This window comes from Pithys albifrons, chromosome 3, assembly GCF_047495875.1.
Source record: "Pithys albifrons albifrons isolate INPA30051 chromosome 3, PitAlb_v1, whole genome shotgun sequence".
NCBI classification, from domain to species: Eukaryota; Metazoa; Chordata; class Aves; order Passeriformes; family Thamnophilidae; genus Pithys; species Pithys albifrons.
Genome location: NC_092460.1, coordinates 15,228,841 through 15,243,981, shown reverse-complemented (window position 1 = coordinate 15,243,981; position 15,141 = coordinate 15,228,841). Strand labels below are relative to the sequence as shown.

The following is a 15,141-nucleotide window of genomic DNA, read 5'->3' as shown; positions in this document are numbered from 1 at the left end:
TAACTCATTGCTATAACCACATGCCCCTTCCCAGGGCGAGCAGCTGCGCATGCCCCAGGCCCACTGCATGAACAATGTGCATGTGCACACTCGTGGAGCTGGGGGGGCTCCAGTCCCACTGCCGGGTTTGTTATCAAGCACTGGACCCAGGGAACTACAGGTCAGTCAGCCTGACATAGATACTGGGGAAACTGATGGAAAAAAGGGTTCTAGAGACTGCTTCCAAACACAGCAAGTACAGGAAGGTGATGGCAGCAGTTAGTATGGATTTAGTAAGGGGAAATCATTCCTGACTAGCCTGGTAGCCACCCATGACACAATGACCAGCTTGGTCCATAAAGAAATACTGTGTCTTGACTTTCCCAAGGGTTTTGATGCTCCCATAGCTCCCTCACATACAAGCTGATGAAGTACACACTAGATAAATGAGGTGGACTGAAAACTAACTGAACTGTCAGGCTCAGAGGGCTGAGTTCAGCAGCACAAGGCCCAGCTAAAGGCTGATCACTGATGGAGCACACCGGAGTCAACAGTGGGGCCAGTATCACATAACACCTCCATTAATGACCTGAATGAAGGGACAGAGCACTCTTGGCACATCTGCAAGTGACAGAAAATTGGGAGGAGTGCTTAACAGACCAGATGGGTGTGCTACTTTTTAGAGGGACCTCTGGAGAAACAGGCTGACAGGAATCTCACATAACTCAGCAGAGTAATATGAAGCCCCATAAACTGGGAAGGAATAACCCCATGCACCAGTGCAGGCTGGGGGCTGAGCAGCTGGACAGGAGCCTTGTGGGAAGTGTCCTGGGGATCAGGGGGATAAGCTTTGCCCATCACTTTAATCAAAAGAGACCAACACAGCACTGTTACTTGATATCTGAGCTGCTATTGTCTGCCGTTCTTCTGGGTGATTTAAGGCTGAAGGAAAAGCCTCCAAAGGAACAACAATAAGGGGATGCTCTTACCTTTCCAGTCGCTTTCTGCTCAGCTGCTGGATTTGCTCCTGCTGCATTTCTGTAAGTGGAGTGCAGAGGCTTTTGGAATTCAGGCTCTGAAACTGAAGACAAAGTCAGTTGAAAACCTGCGCTCTTGTGCCACTGGGGTGTCCTCTGCCACCCTGCCAAGGGCTTCTTCCAGGGAGACCCAGGACACTGACAATCACATATACCTGGAACTGCTGGAAACCCCAGGTGATGAACAGAGCCTATCTGCATGTTTAGAAACAAACATCAACAACTGTTCTGCTACTTTTTGGGGCTTACAAGAATAAGTAAAATTAAGAATCACTTCATCAGGCAAATCGAGGTCAGTGTGTATGTCATGGGTTACATTCAGTCTCTGCAGAACACAGCATTGAAGAGGCTCTGAGTGTTCTACTGGCAATAACAAACATCACCCTCTGCCATTTAAGGAAGGACAAGTTCTGTTCCTTGTAAGTGAGATAAAAAGGAAGCTAAGGGATTCAATCAAAATGACAAAGTGAGAAGCAAGCACAGACCTTATTCTTTTCCTATTACTTAACTGTTTTTGCTCCCAGGACAAATGACACAATATATTGACTGGATTCTCGTGCTTCAGGGATCCCATTTGTCTCAAACACCTTCTGCCAGTGGTTGACCATATCAGTGGCTGTCACAAGCCCAGGTCTTGCACTGCAGCTCTGCCTCAGAGACGACTGCTTTGGACTGAGGACACCACCTTCGCTTGGACTCAATTGCCCTGGCACATGCTGAGGTGAGAGGCTCAACCACCTCCTGAGCAGTGGACGGGCGAGATATCTCATTGTTGCGAAGTTTCTGGCTTCCACATGTGTTCCTTGTTGCCATCTGCTGATCCAGTCAGTGCTGAGACTCACACCTGGTGCTCACACAAGCCACTATGGCTCAGCACCAGCTGACCACAGTCAGTGGGTTCTCCTCAGGGCACCATGAAAATGTTTCGCAGCTCTTCTGGTCTAGAAAACAGGGTAAGAGAACAGCCTGAATCCCTCAGGCCATGAAATCACAGGCTCCCCCCTGATAAAACACAGACTGCTTCCCCTAATCCCTAATTTCTGCCCACAGGTACAAAACCAACTACTCACCCTACGATTACACACACACACACACAAAAAAAGACCCAGGTCACAGCCAACCAGCTCTGTCACTGCAATCCACTTCTTCACAGAGCTGCCCATCTCCAGAGGTCAGAGGCCAGTCTGTGCTCACAGCAGGGCAGAAGTGAGCTGCCTACACAGAGGAACAGCACTCCTGCCTGGTCTTGGTCCCAGAAAGCCACCGACACACCAAACTTCACCTCCAGCCCTTGGTTCTCCACCCCACAAGTGGGTCACCCTGGCTCTCTCTTGGAAGACCTTCAGTCTCTCCTAGATTCTCTTTTACTCCTTACTCTGTTCATAAACCACAAGCCCTGGGTTAGCAGGGATGCTCACAGAAGACCTGGACTCCATCAGTCAAGGGTCTTCCACACTGTCACCATCCCCAGAGCACAAACAAGGGGTCACAGAGCCAGGGCTGAGCTGCTAAGGGCAGAAAAAGGAAAAAAACCTCACAACGTACTAGAGGGAAGAGAGACACTTGGAAGATGGAAAGGCCAGAAAGGGCAAACCCTGCCGGAGGGAAATCAGTCCCTTAAAGGAGAGAAGAGACAGAGCCAGACAGGGAGGGAATAAAAATAAATAACATGACTGCAGGAAACAAAAGAAATGAAACTTTACAAAACAGCTGCTGCATATCACACTTCAACTGTGCGAGACAAACAGAACAACAACCACATTTTCCTGCTGTGATCCATTTGAAATGAGTGCCCTCCCCCCTTCTGACTCACAGTCCCTGGTGCAACTGTGGGTTTCCCTGAATGCCCATTTCCATTCCTCTATTAATGGCTGCTTTTCAACACTGTCTGGGAGAGGCCACAACCTCCTCTACTCCAATTCAGAAAGCCATCACACAACTAAATCCCTCTCCCCAGTAGCTGGCAGCACCCAGAGTGGCTCCCTGCCCCACAGGAATGCTGCTGCAGGGAGAGCTGGGGATACCAGCTCAGCTCCAGCCTAGGAGATCCTGGCACCACAGCCCTGCTCCATGGGGCACCTGCCTTGCTCCTGCTGCACAGTGAAACCACAGCACAGTTAGGCCTCCACTGCCCTCCTGTGTAAAACCAAACCAAACAAAGCCCAGCAGAAAAAAAGTCTCCAGCAAAGATCTCTGGACTGGCTTACCGGCTACCTCTTGGCAAAGCAGTAGGTGCTCTAAAAGCTCAAGAATTCCCTCCTTACCTTCTGCATTACTCTCAGCAGAGACAAACAGTCCCAATGAAAACTTGCCTTTATGTTATGCATAAGCAGTCTCTCAGCTACAGTGTTTACCCAGGCAGCTTCCCACTCCAAGGCCCCATTTAGGGGATACTGCCACAAGAGGAACACTAAAGGAATAAAACATTAACAACCATTAGTGTTGTTAGAGAGGCAGAGAAAAACCCTAATTGACTGTAGTTGGAACAATGTCAGCATTACTGGCATTATTAATCACACAATTGTTAGGGTTAAAAGTGAGCTTTCTGAGTATTGAGGCCAACCCCACTGCCAAGGTAGGGCCACCTAGAGCAGGTGACACAGGAACACGTCCTGGTCTGTTTGTAATGTCTTCAGAGAGGCAGACAGCCTGGCAGCCTGTTCCAGTGCTCTGCCACCCTCAACCTAACAGAGTTCTTCCTCACATTGAGGTGAAACTTCTTGTGTTTTAGTTTACGTGCACTGTCACTGAGCACCAGTGAAGAGACTCTGGCACCATCCTCCTGGCACCAACCTCTGAGATATTTATATTCATTAGTGAGATCCCCTTTCAGTCTTCTCTTCTCCAAACTAAACAGGCCCAGCGCCCAGAGTCTCTCATCATAACAGGGATGCTCCAGACACGTCATCATCTTTGTGGCCTCCTCTGCACCCTCTCCATGGGCTGCCTTAATTGTCTTAGTAAGGGAGACCAGCTAGTGATCTGAGATCCCTGCATGCCACCTCTTGGTACAAACACCTGTTTTCACACAGGTGGGGAATAGATTTTTAACTTTCCCCCTGCAGTTCCGTGCTTTAGCCCCTTCAGCCCTCAGTTCCCCACTCCTTGTAGTCCCACACGTGCACTGGTGGCTGCGGAAAGGCCCGGCCAGTCCCACACGGGGCGCTGCCCCACTCTCACGGGCTTGGCAGGAGCTGGAGCTCGCACCGCACACAACACACATCACCTTCCAGCTGGTGGTCAGTGTTGGGCTGAGCCGGCCCCGCGGCCGCACCGGGAAGGGCAGCTCGGAGCTGCCGACCCGCCGTGCCCGGGCGGCGAACGAGCCCCAACAGAGCTCCGCCGAGCCCGGCACGCGGCTGCTCTTCCAGCCTCCCGGCCTTCCCTGCACACGCAACGCCCTGACCAGGGCCTGGCACGGGTTCCCTTCGCCCTGAGGGGCGGCGGCGGCCCGGGGGCTGCTCTGAGGCGAGCGCGCACAGCGACGCCTCACCTCGTGGCCACCGTCACCGGCAGGGCCGGGGCCACAGCGTACACCCTCTGCTGCCTTGGCGGGGCGTGGGCAGCCTGGGGCCGCCCCCCGCCCCGAGCCGAGCCGAGCCGAGCCGAGCCGAGCCGAGCCGAGCCGAGCCGAGCCGAGCCGAGCCGAGCCGAGCCGAGCCGAGCGCCAAGGCCAGGCCGTGCGGGAGCGGACACGCAGCCCAAACGCTCCCGCCGCCTCCTCGCGCGTGAGTGACAGCAGCGTGAGTTACAGCCGCGCTGACCAATCGCGAGGCGTGCCCTGCGGGAACCAGCCAATGGGCTGTGGCAGCGCGCGGCGGGGCGGGGCCAGCGGCGGGGCGCGCGTAGCCGAGCGGCTCGGCCTGGCCCGGCCCGGCCCCGCTGCGGGCGCGCCCCGCGGGCTCCGGACACCTCGGCGGGAGCGCGCAGTAAGTGCCGGCCCCGGCGCGGGGGCAGCGCTGCGGGGCGGAGGGGCGGGCTGGGCCGGGCCAGGCCGCGGGGGTGTCCCGCCGCGCCGTCCCGTCCCATCCCTTGGGCGGAGTGGGGCCGCTGCGGCCTCTCGGCCCCGCTGAGCCCCGGCCGGGCCCGGCGGAGTGGCCGCGGCACGGCGCGGGGAGCCGGCTGCGAGCACCGGGCTGAGCCCGGACCGCCCGGGCAGCGGGAAGGGCCGTGGGACCCGTTATGCGCCTGGCAACTTGTCCCCGGGATGGGGGAGAAGTGATCCCCCGCAGGGAAGCGGTGGGGCGGTACTGCCCGCTCAGGGACAGGGACAGGGACAGGGACAGGGACAGGGACGGGGCGGGCACTGCTGGGCCAGCGGGGTCAGTGCCAGGTCAGAGGAGCGGGAACATTGCTGGGGAGGGTCCCCGCGCCGGGGCCAGGGTGAGTGGGACTGTGGCCCCTCCGACAGCCGGGGGTGACAGTGGAGGAGCCCCGGGACAGCGGCAGGGGCGGTTCGGGCGTCCCCCCCCGCCATGGGTCAGCCCTGGAGCGGAGGGAGGGGAAACCAAAAGTTCACGCACAGGGAAGCCACATCCCGTTGCCAACAGCAACCCAATGCCGCTTGCATTGCTGAATTACTACAGACCCTTAATGGTGAAGTAATGCAGAGAAAATACTGGGGTTTATTTGCCTTCTTCACCCAGCGACCCCCTGACCCATTCTCATCACTGTGACACAAACCTCTATTCCTGTCACACCCAAAACGTCACGGCAGCACAGAGAGACTAAAACCAAAACTCAGAATAGCCTCAAACTATTGCCCAAAACAATGTTCTGCATCTCAGAAGTGTTGGCCACCATAGCACCCAGAGATCAGGTTGGAAATACTGGCTTAGGAGAGAAACAAATGTGTTCTCCTTATTCCCAGGCCCAGCAGAGCTCAGCACAGAGCAGTGCTGGCTGTGTGAGGAGCCCTGCTGGTGCAGGCAGTGGAACAGTGCCAGCTCACAGCAGCTGAGGATCTGGTTGCTCTTCTGTTGTGCATGGGCCATGCTGAATCCTGCCAGTTGTAGGTAGTATCTGTCCCTGGCCCTAAAGCCTTTGTAGACTTGGAGTGTGCCCAGCCTGCAAATCAAACTTCCAGCACTCCGATGACAGCTGGGAAAGATCATCCACCTCCAGCTCAACCATGTAAGCCCTGGGCCATCCTTGCACTCAGCATCCGTTTCTGGCCCTCTGCAGCCTGGACCACAAGGGGCTTGGGAAAAGAAATATCCCCATCTGGACCTGGATCTGGCTGTCTAAGCGAGGTTGGAAAAGTTCTACAGGACTGCTTTTAGAGCTCAGTCTGTGGGCTTGGGAATCCTTCAGCATGAACAGGACCCTGAGAGCATGAACAAGAGCCCTCATTCTCACTAGACCAGATTTTCAGCTGGCTTATTGTAACCTAACCTGACATTTTTGGTTTTCTAAAACTGACATGACATTGGGCTGAAGGCTTAACCCATTTTGTTTCTAAAATTCAGGAGCTTTTCATGATCTAGAGCCATACTCTGCAAAGCCCTTGGGCCTGCTTCACTCTTTTCACTTTTTCCACTTTTTATCTCCTTGGTAGCGGCTTTTTTAAAAATAGGTATTATCATCATGGACAGTTTCCCTGAATAGCACAAATTAATGGATTCTGTCTGAGCGGCTGCTTGATTTGCTCAATGATTCCTTCCCTTTCCCTGCTGGGCTGTTGCGACACTGTGATTTCAAATTTGCCATCTTTGTGCCTGAGTGTCCACTACACCTGAGCTCTGCTGTGCTCAGTGATGGCTGGGGAAGTCCAGGTGGCCCGTGGTTTAAAGCACAGGCTTGCATGGGCTGGTGGTCACTGGCAAACACAGTCCCTTTCAGCTGCAATGAACTCGTGACTCAGCACGATCTGGGGAGGGACCAGACCAGAACTACTGTTATTCACATTCCTCTAGAAACTCCTGTGAGTTTGACAGCTCCCACAGCCTCCCAGGAACTTGAAAATCCCCCTCTGCATCACAATGTGATTGTTCTCAGGGAGCCAAGACACAAACCCTGCATGTGTGGCAAGACATTTACCTGCTCAGGGAGATGCAGGACAAGTCAAGGTGGCTACTCCAGCTGCTGCCTGACCACAGGGCAGCCTGGTGCTGCTTTCCTTGTGTGATTTCTCTGCTTCACTTGTTAGTGGTAGATGTTAATCACGCTGTTAAATGCAGTTGTGGGCAGCAGTAAGGCATCACAGTGTGGGAACTGCACAGTAACCTTGCCTGGAAAAGAACAGAGTGAAGCAGAATAATGGCTCGTTTCTCTTTGCAGGCACATCTTTTTCTATTCAGAGCTCATTAACCCCTCTGTCCCAGCTGCATTCCAGCCCACAGATGTAATGTCTGTTAAACTGCAGAGAAGTTACCAGAGAACTTCCTGGAGTCAGCTCTGCTCCAGAGGTGCTGCATTTTCATGGAAACAGTTGCTGAACTAATGTTATATACAGTGGTTTTATAAACAAAGTGTGCAAATACTTCCCACAGGCTCATCCCACAGCATTTTGCAACTCCTGATCATTTGCACAATAGAAGCATGAAGCAATTAAAGCCTTTCATGTTCTCAGCATGAATAGATCTATCAAATTTCACAACTCCAATCCAAAATTGGACTAACTTTAAAATTAATATTGATAATTACCAGTGCATGACTAAGCTTGAGTGGGTGCTTTCCTGGAGGACTTGAGAAATACTGTCTTTAGTAGCACATGTGGGACAGTGCAACCCACCCTGTCCGGAGCACACAGGATGTCACCAGTGACTACCACAACAGGGAGCTCCTACTTTGGATTCAATAAAAAGCATCCTGAGATATGGATGCCTCACAGCTGAGTGTCATTTTATTGGATACATTCCCACTGATGAGGGGATTCATGTAACTTTTGCCAAGAGACAGAGGTAGGAAGATGCTGTATCTCCTGGGGCAGACAGAGACCACCTGGGTCATCCTGGGGCAGACCAATGACGGGTTCTGAGGTTGTCCCCACATGGATCTGCCAAGTGCCTGCAAAGAGGCAGAGCTGAAACAAGGAGGGGAGAGTTATTGCTGACTTTGAGTGAATGAGGCATGACTCTAGGGGTTCTCAGTACTCCCAAAAAATCTTTTTCTTGTTTTGAGTGAACACTCAAATCTGTACTGGTGAATTAGGGAACTGTGGAAGAGGTTGTCCCTGTGTCCAAGAGCTCTGCACTGTTCATCTGTTCTCATTCTCTCCTAGGCAGAATCCAGTGTGGCTTCTATGAGGAAAACCCATCAGTGGTGATGCTACAGGACAGGTCTTACATGAGGGTCCTCGATGCGAGGGGCAGTTCTGCACTTCTGTAGCTGATGGGTGAGGACAACAGCTGGGTGACAGGAGCTACCAAGAGCTGGCAGGATGAGTTACAGCCCACCCCCTGTGCATGACTTGTATCACAGCATCCCCACCACAGCCAACCCAGACCCAGGGACTGCTCTGGATGTGACTGTATCAGAAACAGCCACCATAAGCCCTGAGACTACCAGTTTCAACAGCACCAAATTCCCAGATGTGGCCAGCCCTGGAGCCAGCATGAGCACAATGCTGCTGTCCTTTGGGATCATTACTGTGATTGGGTTGGCTGTAGCTGTGGTAAGTGAGCCCAACTAAATAATCCTCTGTGTCTGTAGGATGGAGGGTGGCAAGTGGTTCTAGGATTGATTTGAGTTGAACCATTTATTTATATTCTACTAAAGGCACACCCCAAACTGGTGGGAACTGATATTTCCTGAGATCCCTTTCTTTTTAAAGCCTTTATCCAGTGCTCCAATATTTCTGCAGTCTCCCTGAGATCTCCAAACAGGATGCTCAGCAGGCTTAGAAGAAGCTTGATGTAGTAGTATCAGTATTTATTTTTAAAAGCAACAAGAAGTTCACTTAAAAGAACACAAAGCAGATTCTGTTCTGACTTATTACCTGGAACAGTTGCATTGATTTAAACCTTGTAAACACTGAGGCCTTGCAAGAAAGTTCATCCAAATTAATTTTTAAGGCAGACTTGAAACCATGTAAATCTCCCCTGTGGACACGTGGCAATTGTTTTTGAATTAAAGTGGCCTGAATCCATCCTAATGAGACTCACTCTGGACTGCATGTCCAAGGTTGTGCTTGCTGGGTGTCAATCCTGAGGGTTTGCTGTGTCACTAACCTTGCAATTAACGCTGTGGGCAGAAGCCTTTGGAAACCATAGTCCTGGGCCCAAGAGGGGAGGTGCAAGTGCTGCAGTTCTTGTGATATATAACCAGATCATTTCCCTGCCAGCAGCGAACAGAAGGGAGCAGCCAGCTCCCATTCCTTGTACCAGAAAGGGCTTCACTAACACAACCAGCAGAGGTGCCTACTGCAAAATTTCATTGCAGGCCCCGGGAGGAGTTTTTCCAAAAGTCCCTAAGAAAACCTGGAAACATTATCCTGGAAATGGTCATAAGTTCCCAAGAGCAACATCCAGCGTCCGTAGTTCCCAGCACAAGGCTGTGGAGGCCCAAAGCCTCCCTTTCTTCCCAGCGCAGCCGCTCGTACCGGCTGACTGAGGCAAGTCCCTGAGCATGCCCTCTTTCCTTCTTCCCTTTCTTCTGGGGAGGGGGTAGCAGCACTTCTACAGGTGAAAACCACGAAGGGAAGCTTTTCCATCCACTCTTAAATTGCAACATATGTCCTGCAGCCACAGAAATGTGCTGAGCTACACCTAATAATACACCTAATACTCTTACTTGTACTAATACAGCTAATAACAGGCTACTCGAGCACTTAGTGTCAGACATGATGTGCTGCTGAGCTCACACTGATGCATATTTCATTTTCAGTTGTCACTTCTCCCTTCCCCCTGCTTTGGTGCACAGTGACACCAGCCTTCTGTACTTCTTTTCTGTGTGCCTTGTACCCAAAATGTCTCTTCTCAGCTGTTCCCCATCCTGCCAGGACTGTTGTAATGGTGGCTCTCTTTCTTCTTCAGGTTCTATATATCAGGAAGAGGAAGAGGTAAGTAATGTCTGTTCTTGGCTGAAGGGAACCCAGTGCTTGAAAATCCAGAGTAAGTTCAAAAGGAGCTCCTGAGGGGAGGTGGGGAGAGTGTAAGCAATGGCTGTGTGAGAACAAGGCTGCAGGAGTCAGCTGTGTGTGACAGGCAGGGGCGCTGCACTCCTGGAACTGGCCCATCCTCTGACACCAGAGCTTCAAAGACTCCTCTGCAGCTTTGGAAGGAAAATCAGGCTGAGCAGGAGGAGGTTAGGGATCCTGCAGACTCTTCGTGCTTCATCTATGAGATGCACCAAAGGAGAGGAATAAGTTACAGGTGTAAAAAATAGCTGGGAACTGTCATGAGAGGTGTGAATCTCAGGTTTCTACCTTGCCCGTATCCCTGTGTTGTCCAACAGCCCAGACAATGACAGCAACTGGCAGCAGCATAGTACAGAGGAGCTCTAGCCCAAGTCTTAGCATCTTAATTTTCTTGTCAAACTCGTGGCTGAAAATAGAGAGGAGAGCAGCATGCAGGGAGACACATGACTTGTTTCTTCTGTCTCTTGACAGCAGGACAACAGTGAAGATCCATTAGCTGTGGAGCAGGCCTGGCCTGGCCACAAACTTTCAAGAGCTGCTGCCCACTGTAAAATTTCCGAGCCTCACCCAAGCTCAGGTCTGGGTGCTGCCACAGGAGCAGCTAATGCTTGGCCTGTGAAAGTAGCACTGCTGGAGATAATGGTTGTGCTGGCAAACCCATAGAGGCAGGGAAAGAATGTGTCATCCTCACACTCGCCAAAATAGATATTTGTGGTGGCACTGCCAGTAACTGCTTGTGTGTTTCACTCCACCATCCCCCAAAACTCAGCTACAGCCTAAGGCAAGGCTCTGTGTTTTCCCAGGACTATGTTCATCCATCATCCACCTCTGAGCTGCCCAGTGTTTAGGGAGACCCCTTGGAGCAATGATACAACAGTAAGAACAGTCTGTCCACAGGCATCAGCCTTCTGTGAGAATCTCTCTCTTCTCTATTCATTATTATTTTCTATTTATGTTTATATACTTCAGCCCCAAAGTTAAAGTATTACTAGATCACTGGAGCTAGAAGTGGACTGCTGCTGGCAGACAGTGTGACATGGCAGGACAGGCTGTTGTGGGCAGAGGGTCAGGGGGAGAAGTCACAAAACGCCCAGCCAATGTGTTCCATTGGCTCTTTTGTGCTTGATCTTTTAAGGTCTGTGGGAACTTAAATCCCTGTCTGATTCCCCTGTGTGTAATGCCTGCCAACATAGATTAGTGATGGCAATTAATCCCTGTAACTGCTCTCTGGGTGTCTTCCACTCCTGCCAGCTGAGTGTAGTAGGTTCTTATCCTCCTCCCTGCAGGACAGGACACAACCCTTATGCAGCAGGAGCCAGAGGAGCAGAATCCCTGTGCAGCAGGAGAAGCAGCCTGCAGAGAGCCTCAGCAGTGGGGTGGGGAAGGCAGCCTGAGCACCTGCCCTTCTCAACCACCCCTTTTCCTCCCCTCCCATGGGCAGGTTGGAGAAGCTACGGCACCAGCTCATGCCCATGTACAACTTTGATCCCACTGAGGAACAGGATGAACTGGAGCAGGAGCTGTTGGAACATGGGCGAGATGCTGCATCTTCCCAGGCATCGCAGAGCAAGGTAGGAATGTTACTACAGCCACTGGTACCTGCACCACTTTTCTTACAGCATCAGAGGGGCTTTGTAAATGAAGAAACCCATGTAAGACCTCGAGAGAACTTTCCCACCTCTGCCAGCCCTGGAGATAAGGACCTGAGCATTTTGGAGTGCTTGGGATGGACTGAGGAGTCAGGCAACTAGAGCAAAGTGCTGGTTCTAGTCCAGTAGGAGAGAGAAAAGGGCAACTTGAGTAATTAAGGGTGAGTTTACCACCCAGGGCACCACAAGGCAGCAGGAGGATGAATGTAATTTTCTGGGAGACAGGGCTTCAATGCCCACAAGCACTACGGCTCCTTTGCCCTGGGCCTGAAAAGCAAGTAATTTCCAGTGAATTCTAAGCTTTCCCCACTTTGCCTAAAGATCCACGTGTGGAACCAGTTAAGTTTGCTGGAAGCCCTGAAGAACACAGGCAGGAGAGCCTGCACACTGCTGGAGCACAGCACATGTGGGCCTGGCAGCACCTCCAGGCCAGTCCCTGCTGGGCACAGAGCAGAGATGGCTCAGAGACAACAAAGGGAGCAGGGTTCTCTTTTGAGTCTGGGGAGAGGGCAAGAAGGCTTTGCTTTGACCACATATGAGTGTTCAAAGGTGTGCAGTGTGCTAAGAAATTCCTGAGTCCTCAGAGACCACTGACTTACTGCATCTCTGAGTTAGCAAAGAGCTTGATACTTTGGCCATCTGTTTTTGACTGATGGTCCAAGTGAATCTTTGACAAGAGGCTACCTGCTTCCCAGTGTATCGAGAGGTAGGAAAATAGGGAAAAAGGGCTTCTCACCATCATTTGAAGCCAGCTTCACAGTGTTTTCTGTTTCTTTTGTCACCTCCACCATGCAAAAAACCTTTCTGAAAAACAAAGGCAGCAGGGGTGGTTGGAACAGGTATGTCTCAGCCAGTGACACAACCTCTCCTTTCTTGAATTTCTCACCAGTTGCTCTGTTGCCCATGTCTTCCCCTGCTTTCCCTGTCCAGTAGCAGGAATTCTCCCAAACAATTCTCAGTTTCCAGACACTTTACACCTTCAGATAATCTGTAGCAAGCTTGGTGTGGGCAGAAAGGGGAAGAGGACATAACAAATGCAACTATAATTTAAAGTATTTACCTGGACCTTACCTAGGCTGCTGAAGAACCCAAAGGAGACGTGTGTGTTGGAATATAAAAGGTAGTCAACACATGGACTATGCTGGTTTGGGAAAGCAAGAAATGTATTGTATAAAAGCAAAAGATCTTGTCCTTAGAGTAGCACATACTGGGAAAACATCAGATCTCTTTATTACTTCACACAGAGGACTTCTCTGCAGGTAGTAAAGTGGGGAAATACAAGGCCAGAGTTAGCTTAGTAGAGTAAAAGCAGATCCTTCCTATACAGGGACTGGCCAGCAGGATACCTCAGATCCCTCCAGAGCTTGCCAACACAGATACCTCTGCTTGGAAAGTAAAAGAGTTTAAAGACGTCCCATAATAAGAGAGGGAGAGTCTAAAACAACAGCCTGAGTTCAGGCAATGGCATCTTTCCAGGCCTTCTTGATGTCTCAAGTCCTTTCACACTGCCTCGTATATATAAATAGGGAGACCCAGTAATCCAGTGATGTGGGGATTTTAAACTGGCATGGATGTGCTGCCTTACTCTCTAGCCCGTTTGTATTTCCCTGTCACAGCCTCGTTAATGCCTTGTTAGCCAGGCAGCCCGCCCTGGCAGGGGTGAGTCAGTGCCAACAGTGCAGGCTGTGCCCGAGCACACACACCTGAGCGAGGCAGCCCTGCTGGCACTCACAGAGCTCTCCCTGCCTCCCTGCAGGTGCTGCTGGCGAACCAAGGAGCCCTGCAGAGACCCAGCCGCCTTGTGTTCACCGATGTGGCCAACGCCATCAACGCATGACCAGCACCTGCCCCTGTGCCAGGATCACGCCAATGCCTGGGGGGATGAGGCCAAGAGAGCAGGGACTTCTCGCAAGCATGGCTGATCCACTGAGCCCAGCTGGTCACCCCGGTGGTTTGGGTCACACATGGGCATGGGAACTGCCATCCCTCTGGGAAGCAAACCCTTTGTGAGGGCAGTGGTGATTTTTTGGTGTGTCTGTTCTCAGTGAAAGGTCCCGAGCTCCAGTTTCTGGGCTGGCGCTGACTGATTCCATCTGCTAAGCTTTGTGCTTCGGAACAGCACCTGCTTTGTGTAGATTAACCTGTCAGAGCACACATGTGCGCTCTCTGGGTCAGGGAAGGAGGAGAGGTGCACGTTTCAGACACCTTTCCTATTGGCTTTATGTCACCAAACCCCAAGGAAAGCGATCAATGAGCCTCTCTGTGCAGTGACCGCAGCTCTGGCAGGTCCTGGGAGCAGGGTGGGGGTGACTGGTGGCAAAGCCCCTTTGAGCAAGGAGAGCTGACTGCCCCAGCTGAGTGGTAAGCTGGGGCACAGCAGGGAAAAACCCACACCATGGGATTATCTCCCCTGTGGTGTGTGGGCTGCTGATAAACAAGCACGCAGGGTGGTGTTGAAGCACGGGGAATTCACTAGCTATAAAAAGTGAAACAGTGAACATTTGCCAATTACATCTTAACTGAGCAAGTGGCTGAATATCCCAAATTAAGGCTCCTGTACAGACAGAGGGGAATTCACACAGCTCGAGGCAGGGGATGTCAGTGTCTGACTGTGACTCTGTGCTGCTGAACTAGGAAAAACAGTGTTTGGGCCACGAAAAGGAGTTGAGCACAACTGGGGTTATAATACACATATCCCTCCTGCTTTGGCTCAGGGAAGTTTCTACAGGGCAGAATGTCATCCAGAAAAAAAATGATTAAGCCTTAAAATATTGTCTTTTAAATAAAGAAAAACATGTATTGGCTTAACATTACAACAGCCCCATATCTGCCCCCAGAAGTGACTAACAGCTGGTTTGTACTTCCTTACCTGCCAGGAGCTGCAGTCAGAGCCTTCTCTTCTTCCTGCTGAAGGGAACACAGAGCTTTATGTTAGCCTCTGCTCATGTCACCTGCTAGTAACAGGTAGGTGGGACTAGACAGGTAAGCCAGGAGTTTCCCTGTAGCATCTCTCTGCCTGTGCATCCTTGAGGTCTGCAGGAGGAGGAGAGTGCAAAGGGGTCTCTGGTCACCTTGGCACGTGGCAGTGCAGCGTGGGGTCTGTCCTGTGCAGAGCCCATTGGTAGGCACCAGCACAGCAGCCAGGGGCCAGCAGCAGTGCCCAGCCCTGCACTGCCCACCTCCTGATCTTCTGGTGCATGCATTTGTCAATCAGATCATATTCCATCTGCAGTCAAGAGGGAATCAGGGCAGGCCAAAATTTGAATGCAGAGTCAAAGCTCTATATGAAAGCAGATGTTTTGAGAATAGCAATTCAAGTATCATGTGCTTTGTTTCAAGTTTGGACCTGCCAGCTATTTTTTGTTCTCTCAAATATTTCTTTCCTTCCCCGCTGTGA

General features: G+C 51.6%; 2 protein-coding genes across 3 annotated transcripts in view; one reads left to right on the top strand and one right to left on the bottom strand.

The window, feature by feature from the left end:
• Window positions 1-4,763, bottom strand: part of HEMK1 (HemK methyltransferase 1, mitochondrial release factors N(5)-glutamine) — a 30,447-nt gene extending 25,684 nt beyond the window's left edge. Inside the window, exons 1-3 of one of the 2 annotated variants that reach the window (XM_071550581.1) lie at window positions 4,510-4,763; window positions 1,526-1,957; window positions 969-1,060 (exon numbers count right to left, since the gene is read on the bottom strand). In XM_071550581.1, coding sequence (XP_071406682.1) covers window positions 969-1,060; window positions 1,526-1,786 — 353 coding nt within the window. In that variant the 5' untranslated portion in view covers window positions 1,787-1,957; window positions 4,510-4,763. The remainder of the gene's footprint in view (window positions 1-968; window positions 1,061-1,525; window positions 1,958-4,509) is intronic. The other variant, XM_071550582.1, reaches the window with a different exon arrangement.
• Window positions 4,764-4,844: 81 nt separating this feature from the next.
• C3H3orf18 (chromosome 3 C3orf18 homolog) lies at window positions 4,845-13,679 on the top strand. The gene is given in 6 exon segments (XM_071550579.1): window positions 4,845-4,945; window positions 8,239-8,390; window positions 8,392-8,631; window positions 9,992-10,017; window positions 11,537-11,666; window positions 13,501-13,679. Coding segments are annotated over 5 exon segments (519 nt in total). The 5' UTR covers window positions 4,845-4,945; window positions 8,239-8,348; the 3' UTR covers window positions 13,582-13,679.
• The last annotated feature ends 1,462 nt before the right edge of the window (window positions 13,680-15,141 follow it).